The sequence below is a fragment of the Anas acuta genome, chromosome 1 (genome assembly GCF_963932015.1).
Source record: "Anas acuta chromosome 1, bAnaAcu1.1, whole genome shotgun sequence".
Lineage (NCBI taxonomy): Eukaryota > Metazoa > Chordata > Aves > Anseriformes > Anatidae > Anas > Anas acuta.
This window is the reverse complement of record NC_088979.1, coordinates 23,481,669-23,494,133: the sequence shown is the minus strand read 5'-3', so window position 1 is coordinate 23,494,133 and position 12,465 is coordinate 23,481,669. Positions and strand designations below refer to the sequence as shown.

The following is a 12,465-nucleotide window of genomic DNA, read 5'->3' as shown; positions in this document are numbered from 1 at the left end:
ATCATCAACTTGACTGCAATCGTTCAACAAAATCTTAGCTCTTCATACCAAAAAAATTTGGCTCACAAAAAAAAAAGAAAAAGTACAATAAACTTTCAATAGAAGGTTCTCTCATGAGGCAACCTACCATATACTACTGCTAGATACGAGTTTCCAAAAAAAACATTACATCCCATTTTCAGCACATTTTTCATAAACATGCAACTTCACTATAAAATACAAAACACTTGGCTCTCAAGAACAGCTTTATAAAGACACACTGCATCAATAAAATTTTTCTTTGTGATTAACTTTACATTGTAATAAGAACTGTATTTTCACTAATGTTTATATATCAGATTTCGTATTATAATGTAGTAATAATTTGCTCTTTGTGAACATCATGTTCAGAAGGAAATATCTATACACATTAACATACTAGACTATTAAAAACTCAGTTACAGAATTTTATTGATACAGTAGATTAATAAAAACTGATAGGGGAAGATAAATTGGGGAGGGTATTCAGTACATTATTTAATAACACACTTTTAAAATTATAATATTTTAAATCCTTTTTGAATTTTCAATGCCACTAGAAGTCCAGAAAAGTCTGGAATCAATACTGAGGCGTAAAACAAGTCAAACAACTTCTTCCACAATTTGCATCTCTTGTATTATTCTATCCAACATTGTTCAACTGTAAAAGAAAGTAATTTAGCACCTCTGATGATAGGTAGGTGCCTCAAGGTAAACACTAGGTTAGATTCATGAAGGAAACAAACACTATTGCATTTCTTCTTCTTCTTCTTAACAAATAGTGGCAAAAGTGGCACTATTTGTTCAACTGATTTTTTTTCACAGTTAAATGTCAACAAGAGTACAAATACAAACACTGACAGATATTGCTTGAGATCAATTTTTAACAAACTCTGCTCCTTTTTAAATCAATAGATCCAATAAACAGTGGGGCACTGTCAGTTTAAAGCCGCAGATAAAAGCTATACAAGCACTTTAGAAGTCAGAAACATTAAAAAAAGAACTATTTACAGTTTTCTTTAGTTCATATGTTTACAAAGCCAGCGCACATTACACTTCACAAAAACCCACAGTTAATGATATCAACATGTGTGTGGCTAAAGCTTGTGACCTAGGGACTGTAAATGCCGGGGCAGTAAAAGTAAAATAGGCTTTGTCTTTTTTCAGCAACCCCATTTGTGCACTAACAGCTTCGTTCAGTCTCAAGCTTTATATTAAAAGCATTCTTCAAAGCTTTCACCTGGAAGGCTGATAACTACATGCTCACTCATCGCCTTTCCCTTTTCGAAGTTCTGCGACGCACCTGTTTGGGGAAAAAAGTATTTTAAATATTTAACAGAAAAGTTATGAAAAAAGTCTAGAATAAATGTAGTTTATGGGAAAAATGCTTACTTCATCATAATGTTTAAGTAACTGTATACAGTGTCATTAATTACTAATTTTATCACAGGTGCAAGCCTTGATCAATGGCCCAGACATAAATTTGTTTGATGTTGTAAACCTGCATCTTTCAAGTGTTAAAAAATAATCTAATGTCCTCAGATGCTTCAATCATCAGATTTGTTGAAAGGCATCTTTAATTACATCTATCATATTACTATTAACACCCCTAACATATTTGTAAGAATTAAATAAACTTGTTTTAACATATTTGCATATGCTAGAAAGAGGAAAAAGATTGGTTTAGAATTCTCCTCCAAGTTTCTGTAATTGTTATCTGATGCTATTCATTTTGCATTCCTCTTTTGCATAAACAAACATAACTCACTGTTATAATCTAGCTGACAAAAATAGGTACAAGCTGCCCAGAAAATAATTCCCATAATGTACTACACAACTCAGATTAAAAAAGTTAAACAGAATAGAAAATTTAAGATACAAATTTAAGATGACAAAAACTAATATTTTCTCTCAGAGAAATGCAGATTCCACAAGAAACTACACTGCAGTGCCACTATAAAACACAGAGGTGGCAAACACCTCGTTCATTTTCAAGGAGGAAGGTTAAGTTACAAGGGATGCTTACAAGAACAGGGGAAGTCAGTCAATACAGAGAGGACACTACAGACTAAAAATAAAAAAGCTAAGGAATTTCTCTTACATTGATTGTGGAGACTTCCTCTTCTTCCATTACTTCTTCCTGGGGAATGTCATCACTGACAGGTGAAGTACTCTGAAATACATCCATCTCTTCACTAGATTCATTCTCCTTACTGGCTGCTTGTTTGGAACGTCCTGCACGGCTAAAATCAGGAAAAAAAATAAAGATCAGTTTCATGCCATATGGGTCTGCACATGTATAAACTCTGCAAGAGAACAAACATTCCTCTTTGTAAGAACAGCAGCCTTAAAATTTCAATTTATATAGTACATATTATATGCCTTTCTAGTTCATCTGTAGAAAGAACACTAGAGGTATAAATAGGAGGTTGAGCAACGGCAATAGTAAACCAAATTCTTCCAGAATAAAGAACCAGGAGTACAATGTGGAGCAATTTTTGCATCTATAGACAGGACAGATATTTCTCTTCAGTGTCAGAACACAGGCCAAGAAGGCTGACACACAACAGTAACCAGGAAAAACCAGGCAGCAACTGTTTTATTTATTTCTTCTTCTGAACAAATAGATCTCTTCTATTTCTTTAGCAGTTTATACACCACAGAATTTAAGTAGCTGCATGTATATTTTTACAGACCTAGAAGAACATGCATGTTGCTATTTATGAAATTAACACTATAGTGGACCTCAAAGCAAATCTTCCAAGCTAGCCCGTGCTAAGAGCTAGGGATAATCAGGATAATACCACCTTAATCGGGATAATCAAGAACAATCACTCAACAATATCTTAAGTTAGTTATTAGAGCTGAACCACGAGCAAAAAAAAAACCATTCCAGCTGCTGAAAGTGAGAACTAGTCTCCCCTACATCCTCCCCACCTTGAAAGAAAAAAAAAAAGACAACTGGATATGTATCCAAAACTACAGCTACACTTACATTACCATTTTGGTTTGTGTCGTTAGCACAGTTTGGAAGCAAATCACTGAATCATCCCACTTACTGCACTTAGGCTTGGTTTGAGAAGTTGTCTTGGTGCACCCAAACTAGGTGAATTTTTGGATGAAACCAAACCAGAAATGCTCGTCCAGGCAGACATCAGGCTTCAATCTCCAGTGGGGTCATACAGATCCCAAACAATTGTTCTCTGACAGCTTCAAACCATACGTGTGATGGGAATGTTCAGTCATGAGAACCATGGTAAAATCAGTTTAGACTAAAACCCCTGAATTACACATAATAATTATAGTACAGTTGGAGTTTCAGCACCAACCAAGCAACCTGACATCCTTTGAGAAAAACAATACAGAATAGCCTGATTGAAGCTTCCCAAGACTGGCAGAAGTAACAAAATTGAAAAGGAAAGAGGAGAATTATTAACAAGCTAGGTTCATCTCTTCACATACGAGCGAAAAGAGGTAGGAAACAGAACACTGGAAAGGTTGGGATACTGTGGGTGCAAAATGCTAGAGCAGGAGGTACAAATTTGTTTAGCACGGAGTTCAGGCATGTAAAAAAAAACAAAATCTGCTAGGGATAGGCAAATTGGACACAAATCTGGATCCTGTCAGAGGAAGATCAACAGGATGCTAAGCCCAGAAGCTAGGAAAACAATACTGGCAACAGAATAATACAGAATGCCAAACCAAAGATGTGTGTAAGCCATGCCCTAAGGCATTTAACACCAGGTCCTGGAGAAGTATGTTGCAAATCTCTTCCATGTTCCAGTTTTTATTTTCCTGTCCACTTGTACATGCAATATATGTAAAGCAGAAGTGTACATGTATAGAAAAGGTAGAGATACCTGTAGTTTCTACAGTAAGCACAAGAAAATGAAGCCAGCCACAGAATTTACCTTTATTTTGTAGCTCAGCACACCTCAAAATTTTCTAGAACTATTATCCGTAGACTATAAGCACATTTTATTCATTTGGAAATGATTCAAGTGGATAATACATTACCTTACAAGGAGGAGGCCACAAATTAGAGTCATTGATATTTCATTTAAGGAGAACCAGAATAGATTTACTGTGGTGAAATGGTATTGTGAAGAGCAACAATTTGATTCTTCCTCCCTGTCTAGAACAAACAGGAACACTTTTTGCTCCTGGAGTCCTAATAAAGCCTTATCCTCAAGGCCCTCGTGTGCTTTATTGACTTTTCTCCTAGAAGAGCAAAGCTACGTATATGCTACCTGAGCACATTAAATTTACTTGTAGCCTATTTGCTCTAGTTTGAGATGCTCTAGGAGAAGCAGCTGGGGAAAACACTTTAGAAATAACAGTGGCAATTTATTTTCATAACTGTCAATTAAAGTATTCTGAAATGTTTTCAGTAAATGATTGTTTGGGGGCACAGAGGCATATTTTAAATTTTTACTAAACACAAATTCAGAAAATATTCACCACTTACACTTTTTTTTGCTGTGATGGTGGTGTTTTTGATGACCTTCCTCGTCCTTTCTGTGGCGTAGACTGTGCTGATTCAACTGTACTAGTTTCAGATGGTTCTGCTCTGTTTTGAGGAAGACCCAAATTGCAAAGTATCAAATTATAACTAATGTCCAAGGATAAAAAAGATGCAGCTTACAAGATGACAGACTTACCTCTGCTGTGTTCTTTTCGTTGTCCTGTTTTGCCTGCCTTTGGGCTTTTGTTCAATGTTTTCAGTTTGCCTTTCTTCCTCCTCTTCCTCCTCTTCTACTGCTGCTGCTGGCGTTTGTTTTTTTTTGCTCCTTTTTGATGACTTTGCTGGTGGTTCTTCCTTTGGTGTTGCCCCATTATTTGCTTTGGGAGGGCGTCCTCTTCTCCCTTTCTTTGGTGGACTGTTCTGTTCATCCTCACTTTCTATTACATCATCTTTTAGCCTTTTTTCCTCTTGCCATTGCGTTTCATCAGATTCTGAAACAACTGCAGGTCTCTTCCTTCCCCGTTGACTACCTCTAAGTTTCTGCTCTTGTCCCAGTTTATTCAGGTCATCTATGCTTAGTTTCTCTTCTGAGTCTGTGATAGCTGGTTTCTTCCTTCCTCTAGGCTTCTCAATCTCTGACTGAAAAGGTAAGATCACATCTTTAAATGAAAAAATTAAGCTGCCATATTGAACTGTCACACGCACAAAAGCTACAGACCTTCCCACAACACGACAAAGAGCCTTCAGGTTACACAAGAAATTGAGATTGTCTACCATATTCATTTATAAAATCTTTTCAAAAGTATAAACATGTTTATGGATACACATAAAATACCAAACAAGAGAAAAAGATTATTTCAAAATGAGCAGTTATATCACAGAAGTATATTAGGTCTTCCTCATCTGTATCCTCAACTGTGGCAAATACCATTGGTTTAAACATTCATACCTTCATTTTTATCACTAGGAAAATATAAAGATAATATATAGGATGGGAATGGACAATTTGAAGCTTTAGCTCTGTTTAGAGTTGCGGGGTCCTTATGCCTAGCTCCCATGCTGGCAGTGGCAAGGCACTAAATACACAAGACAGTGGGCAATTTAGATTCGTAATTGTAGAGGAAAGCACAAGAATTAGTAATAGTTGCCAAAGCACTGCTACCACAGTTGCACTGAGACTCAACATTTGTTCAGCTCAGCAAAATGTACCATGAGAAGAAAGGTAGAACCCTTCCTGATCCTAAGCTTTCAGAAGAGGAACTGTTAAAGAAACTGTTAAGGAGAATGTCTGAACAATGATGGCATATTATGCTAGTTCATGGTTTCAGTGACAAAACTGTTGATCTAGATCACAGGTATTGTTATTCCCTGTTCTGTTTGCTTTTGCAGTGAAAGTGCCCATCTGTCACATTGCAGCTGCTTCTACCAGGTAAGTACCGTTATATCTATGAGTCTCAGAGCAAAGTTTCTCCCTCAGGTGAAATGTTCTGAAGCTTTAGAACTAGTATATTATTCTATGCTTTAATCTGGACAAATAACCTAAATAATAGTGACATCTTTAAAACCTGGACTTTCTGGTCCCCAGCGGAAATTCTGCTTCTCTGTTAGTACTCGTTATAGTCTGCTGCCTAGTCCTAAAGAAAGAAAACTGAATTCTGAATCACCTTAAGCAGCTTGCTTACATATTCAAAATGAGATGCAAATACCCTCAGAAGTGTGAAATACTGCACTATATTTGCTTTACCACTTAAGTTCTGCCAGTTATGAATTCACCCTTTATCTTCTAACCTACTGCATGTCAGCAGCCGTTTGGACTCTCAGACCTTTCAGATTTTCAGCTGACGCAACATATCAAAACAGAAACTATTTTTTTTTCTTTTTTAAACAAAGTTGTTGATCTGTAACAAAAAAATGAGAGCTTTCAACAATTGCCTTGCTCAGATTAGGGAAAAACTGAATTAAATTACTAAAATAGTTTTGTAATCAAAATAAGTTCACTAAAAACTTATACATAGTAGTTGCTATTTTATCATTTAAAGTTTATTATAAAGAATGCATGTATTTAGATGGCAAGATTGGTCTGAAAAATTTGAAGTTGAAAGGAAAGCAAGTGTAACAAAGCAAATTCCAAGGTTATATTGTGAGATATTGTGCTTAAGGATAGGGCTTTTTTTTTAATTGACAAAAGATTCATTATTTTTCTGGTTTCATTACATGCCAGTTTCCTACAAGATACTACAGCCTAATTGGTTACGTGCACTTCAAGACAAGCAAAAAATCAGGATATTTTTACTAGGTAGTAGCCTTCTATGTTCCAAGCAACCCAGAAAAACAACAGACTGACATAACAGGAAAATAGAGAAATATCAGGCAGTCAAAAAAAAAACAAAACAAAAAAAACAACATGAAACTAGCAGTGACATCAGATATAGCACATCCTTAATAGATTTTAGAAAATACAGTTGTAATAAATATGATATTGTTTGTATTGTTTTTCATGCATATCCCAAATCACTACAATTACTACAGACTGCCAAAAATTAACGAGGAACAAAAAATGAAGTTTACTAGTGGCATAAGAAAGTCTTTTTATTTGAACAGTTCTTCGAATTATGACTTTTCTTTGGTGTTTTTCTTCTGTATTCTGCTATAACACATGTAAATATTGCTTGAGACTAAATGTTTAGCCTGTCTATAATTTCAGTAAATGCATTAGGCCTATAACTATCAGTTAGCTGGCTTACTCTCACCTAAAGCCTATGACAAATCAGACAATAAAACCATGCTACAACTTCTACTTGTGATATCTGCCACTCAGAACCAAGCATTTTTCCTGCCTTCAAGTACAAGTCATACACAAGAAAACAGAATCCATATGGCTATTCAGAAAACTCTTCTCCGAATTTCTAAATCCAGTGTCAAATCATGATGCCCTCTTGCTTTTCAGGGTAACCAGAGAACTGGCAGTTGCTATTCCTTATAGCTGTTGAAAGAAAAACACAGCTGGCTGGAAAAGGAGAACATGCCTTAACATCAGTGATGGGGCAATACCAAAAAAGGTGAGAATTGTAATATATCAATGCTGCAGCTGAGGTATTATCACTTTGCTAGCATCGAGCAAAGAAAACATATATGAAACATGAAACAGAATTTTACAACCTCAGAAGGCAATCTGAAATCTAAGACAGGTTAATGTGTTCCCCCAGAATTATAGTTGAACACTCAAGTTAATCCAATTAATTCTTCCACAGCTACATTTTAACCATCAACCACACACAAAAAACCTACAGTATACTGGGGAACAGAAGCCCAAGCAAGCTATCAACTTGAACAATGTCCCAGATACTTCATCAATGAATCCTGAACATGAGGCAAATCATGGACTAACTGTCATCAACCTAACTCTATCTGTTCCTGTCTATAAATTGTAATTGGCAATCTTGAAAGCTTACAGAAATGGTCAATTTCTGTAATGTATGGTACACATGCAAAACAGACAAATTGGAAATCTTTTCTTCATTACATTTTCGCCTCTAACTCTAAGCACACTTTCCAGTAGTTTACAAAATTACCTCAGTTTCATGTAAAATATCTGGATTAGAAGAACATGTTTTCTTGAATCATACAAAATACCAGCACATTAATTGTTAAAGTCCTGGTGATTTAAAATTAAACATCTGTAACGCAACCAAACAGCTCACCCTTACAAGATCAGAGTCGTCCCTTTTGTCAGTTTTCTTCCCTGGTAACGGCGAAGTCAGTGTGAATTCTTCATTTTCACTGTGGTCCATTTCAGTACTGTCAAGCCTAGAATCAAAAAACATTTGTTCTCTTCATCATTATAGTATAGCAGGCAACTATTAAATAAATAAATAAATAAATCAAGAATAACCTTCAGAATAAATCTATTCCTGAATTAAATCTTGCAGAAAGAACCTTTTACTCTGGGTACTACAGTTATCACATATCACAAAATAGAGCACCTAAGTCTCAGGACGAAGATGTCAATCGTAAGCCTAATCAATCATCTTTCTCAGTTTAAAAAAAAAAAAAAAAGAAAGCTGAGCTTTTTGATACAGAAAAGCCTCATGGAGATACAAGAGATCTGTGTATTTGTATACATTTACATAAAATTCATATACCAATCAAAGATCCCCAGAGACCAACTAAAACGCGAACACTTTGTTATGGTGAGGTCCAGGCAACAGAACAGCAAATTTAAATTTCAGAGAGTTCATCCCTCAGCTTTCTTTTGTTATTTATGGCAGCATATATTAAGCAATTATACTTCTATTTCAGTTTCTACATATGTAAACGTGGACAATGGTACTTCCTGCATATATGACACACTGAGACCCACATATAAAAGGTAACATACAAAAGCCAATACACAAGAGAAATTTCTTTTTTTTTTTTTTATCTGCCCCGAGGCTGGAATAAGGGAAAAAAAGAGTTGCTTTTAAGAGTGCAGATATTTTTATGGAAAATAAATACGTTATGCATTAAAAAGACAAGTGGTATTCAGATACACAAGGTCTTAACTCCCTGTCCTGGGCACTGCCTGGACAGAGAAAGACATTCTTACACCTACAAGTAAAAAAAATTGCAATAACTTCCGGCAGTTTTTATACATCACCTTAACAGATGTAAGCTTGTGTGTATGCATTCAGTCATATTAAATAGGAAATACCATGCATACTGAATCATAGAATGGCTTGGGATGGAAGGGACCTTAAAGATCACCTAGTTCCAACCAGCCTAGTAGGATGCCACCCACTAGATCAGGTTGGCCAAGTCCCCATCCAGCCTGGCCTTGAACACCTCCAGGGATGGGGCATCCACAACCTCTCTGGATAACCTGTGCCACTGCTTCAATACCCTTACACCAAAGAATTTCCTCCTAAAGTCTAGTCTAAATCTATCCTCTTTTAGTTTAAGACCATTCCCCATTGTCCTATCATTACTCAAGTAAAGAGTCCCTCTCCATCCTTTTTATAAGACGCCTTTAAGTACTGAAAAGCCACAATGAGGTCTCCTCAGAACCTTCTGTTGTTTATGCTGAACATCCCCAACTCTCTCAGCCTTTCTCCATGGGAGAGGTGCTCCAGCTCTCTGATTATCTTTGTGGCCCTCCTCTGGACCCACTCTAACAGCCCCACACCCCCAGCTCTGGATGCAGCACTCCAGGTGGGGCCTCACCAGGGCAGAGCAGAGGGGCACAATCCCGTCCCTCCACCTGCTGCTGGTCATGCCTCTGTTGATGCAGCCCAGGACATAGTTGGCTTTTGGGGCTGCAAGCACAAACTGCTGGCTCATGTCAAGCCTTTCATCCACCAGAACTCCAAAGTCTCTCTCCACAGGGCTGCTCCCAATGAGTTCTTCTCCCAGTCTGTACTTGTGTCCAGGATTGCTCCGACCCAGGTGCAGCACCTTGCACTTGGACTTGTTGAACCTCACCCAGTTCACATGGGCCCACTTCTCCAGCCTGTCCAGGTGCTGTTGAATGGCATCTTTCCCTTCTTTGTTATCAACTGCACCACTCAAGCTTGGTGTCATCCGCAAACTTGCTGAGGGTGCACTCAATCCTGTCATCTATGCCATTTGGGGTGTTGGACCCAATGATCTCTCAAGGTCCGTTCCAACCCCTACAATTCCGTGATGAAGACATGGAAAAGCACTAGTCCCCAAGACAGACCCTGAGGGACACCGCTTGTCACTGGCCCCCACCTGGACATAGAACCGTTGACAACTACTCTCTGGTTGTGACCTTCAAGCCAACTCCTTGTCCACCGAATGACCCACCCTTCAAACCTGTATCTTTCCAATTTAGAGATTAGGATGTCATGTGGGACCTTGTCAAAAGCCTTGCAGAAGTCCAAGTAGATAACACTGGTCGGTCTTCCCTTGTCAACTGATGCAGTCACTCCACCATAGAAGGCCACCAGTTTGGTCAAGCACAATTTGCCCCTAGTGAAGCCATGCTTGTTGTCTCAGACCACCTCCTTGTCCTGCATGTGCCTTAACACTGCATCCAGAAGAACCCATTTCATGATTTTGCTAGGCACAGAGGTGAGGCTCACTGGTCTGTAGTTCCCCAGGTCCTCCTTTCTACCCTTTTCAAAAATGGGAGTGACGATTCCTTTCTTCCAGTCACCGGGGACTTTGCCTGACTGCCATGATTTTTCAAATATGATGAAGAATGGCTTGGTGACTGCATCAGCCAATTCCCTCAAGACCCTGGGATGCATGTCATCAGGCCCCATAGACCTGTAGTTATTAAGTTGCATCAGGAGGTCCTGATCTTGCTCTTTACTTACAGTGGGAGGGACTCTGCTCCCCAAGCCCCCGTCTACAGTTTCAGGTACTTGAGAGATGTGAGAAACCCGACCAATCAGTTTAACTTAGGTGAGCTGGGGAGACCATGAAGATGACAGAATAGGTTAGGCTGCAAGTGCAGCATTTTTTAAATAAACTGGATGAAGAACAGCATGAGTCTCAGATTAATTTCACAGGATATGAAGAAGCTGGATTCTAATCTGTCTTTAGGCAGTAATCTATTTCTGCATATGAACTTGCGTGACTTGTAAGAAATAAGTCTTTGTGTGATTTTTCATTGAGTTGTAAGTACTTGTTGTAAAGCACTGCACTACATTCATGCTAACATTACATATTAAATAGCCACAGAAGAATCAAGTGATTTTAGTCTTAGATTCAAACATAACTTTCTCTCAGTCTTGAAACAATGTGAGTAAAGATGAATAGTGGGGACTATACAATTGTTAATGGTTTAACAAACAAACATAAGACACAGAGACTGATTAATAACTTACAAAACTGACACAAAATAAAATATAAATTTTACAGATAGCTAACTAGAAGACAACTTCTCTAACACTGCAGTATCTTCAGCCCTTACATCGCAGAATCTAAAATCCAGAAATGTTTATCTGCTAATTCCAGCGAAGTGTAGGACAAGTTTATAGAGGAAGAAGTTACGCTAAATCACCACACTGGTCTACCAGTCTTCACTGTCTATGACATATTAACATTACAGCAGGCTACAAAGTTCCTACGATATGCAGATGTGTATATATATGTATCAAAAAAGAAAAGCGATATATATGAAAAAAAAAAAAGTATGAGGCTCTCCTTCCCTCCTTCAACCATCTCTGGATGTGATTTGATTCTATTTCTGTGATTGTGCTTGAACATTTTTCCTCCTCTTCTCTCTAAAAGCAACTTTATTTCTGGGATTAGAAAGCCAAATTCATGGTTTTCATTATACAATGTGCTACTATAACTTTACTTCAAAATAAGAGAATATAATTCTGTTTCCCACTTAGAAAACATTATAGAAATATTCAAAGTTTCCATTACAAATACTTGAAATATCAAAGCCCCTTTGTTGACTACCAACCTCCCTTTGATCCTTCCTGGAGAGCTTGGATTTGAACTGCTGCTGGCATTGCTTACAGTTTCCATTCGTGAAGATTTGGACTGAGACTGCTTGCCTGCTGACGAAAGAGGCTTGTTAACTGCTCCAAGAACATTGGCTGCTTTGGGCTGAAACCAAAAATATATTTCCTTTATTTTAAGCTACACATTTAGATATTGTTAACATGTACTATGCTTATTCACACATTTCACTTTCTGTGAACGGTATCTTAATTATGATATGATGCAATAAACATTTAAATTTGAAAGTTATGACAAGAGAAGGAAACAGACGGAGCTGCAATCAAATAGCCAGCTGCCACCAAAACCAATATTACTTTCTCAACCCTTATAACTCCGTCCTCTTCTTATTGGGTGCTCACCTGACCTTGCAGTAAGCCATTTCAGCACCTTTTGTACAGTTTGCTTTCAGGTGATGTAGCTGCCTGAACCAGCTTGCCATTTGGATTAGATAAGCACCTGAACTGGCAAAATAGAAACAGCAGTAGGACACAGCAATTTCAGCATCAAGCCATTAAACTGGCTTA

The 12,465-nt window shown here is 37.6% G+C and overlaps 1 protein-coding gene across 3 annotated transcripts in view; it reads right to left on the bottom strand.

The window, feature by feature from the left end:
- Positions 1-433: 433 nt before the first annotated feature.
- PDS5B (PDS5 cohesin associated factor B) overlaps positions 434-12,465 on the bottom strand; it is a 108,684-nt gene continuing 96,652 nt past the window's right edge. The window contains exons 30-35 of one of the 3 annotated variants that reach the window (XM_068672927.1): positions 11,901-12,046; positions 8,185-8,290; positions 4,680-5,122; positions 4,487-4,588; positions 2,120-2,261; positions 434-1,321 (exon numbers count right to left, since the gene is read on the bottom strand). In XM_068672927.1, coding sequence (XP_068529028.1) covers positions 1,286-1,321; positions 2,120-2,261; positions 4,487-4,588; positions 4,680-5,122; positions 8,185-8,290; positions 11,901-12,046 — 975 coding nt within the window. In that variant the 3' untranslated portion in view covers positions 434-1,285. The remainder of the gene's footprint in view (positions 1,322-2,119; positions 2,262-4,486; positions 4,589-4,679; positions 5,123-8,184; positions 8,291-11,900; positions 12,047-12,465) is intronic. The other 2 variants (XM_068672931.1, XM_068672932.1) reach the window with 2 other exon arrangements.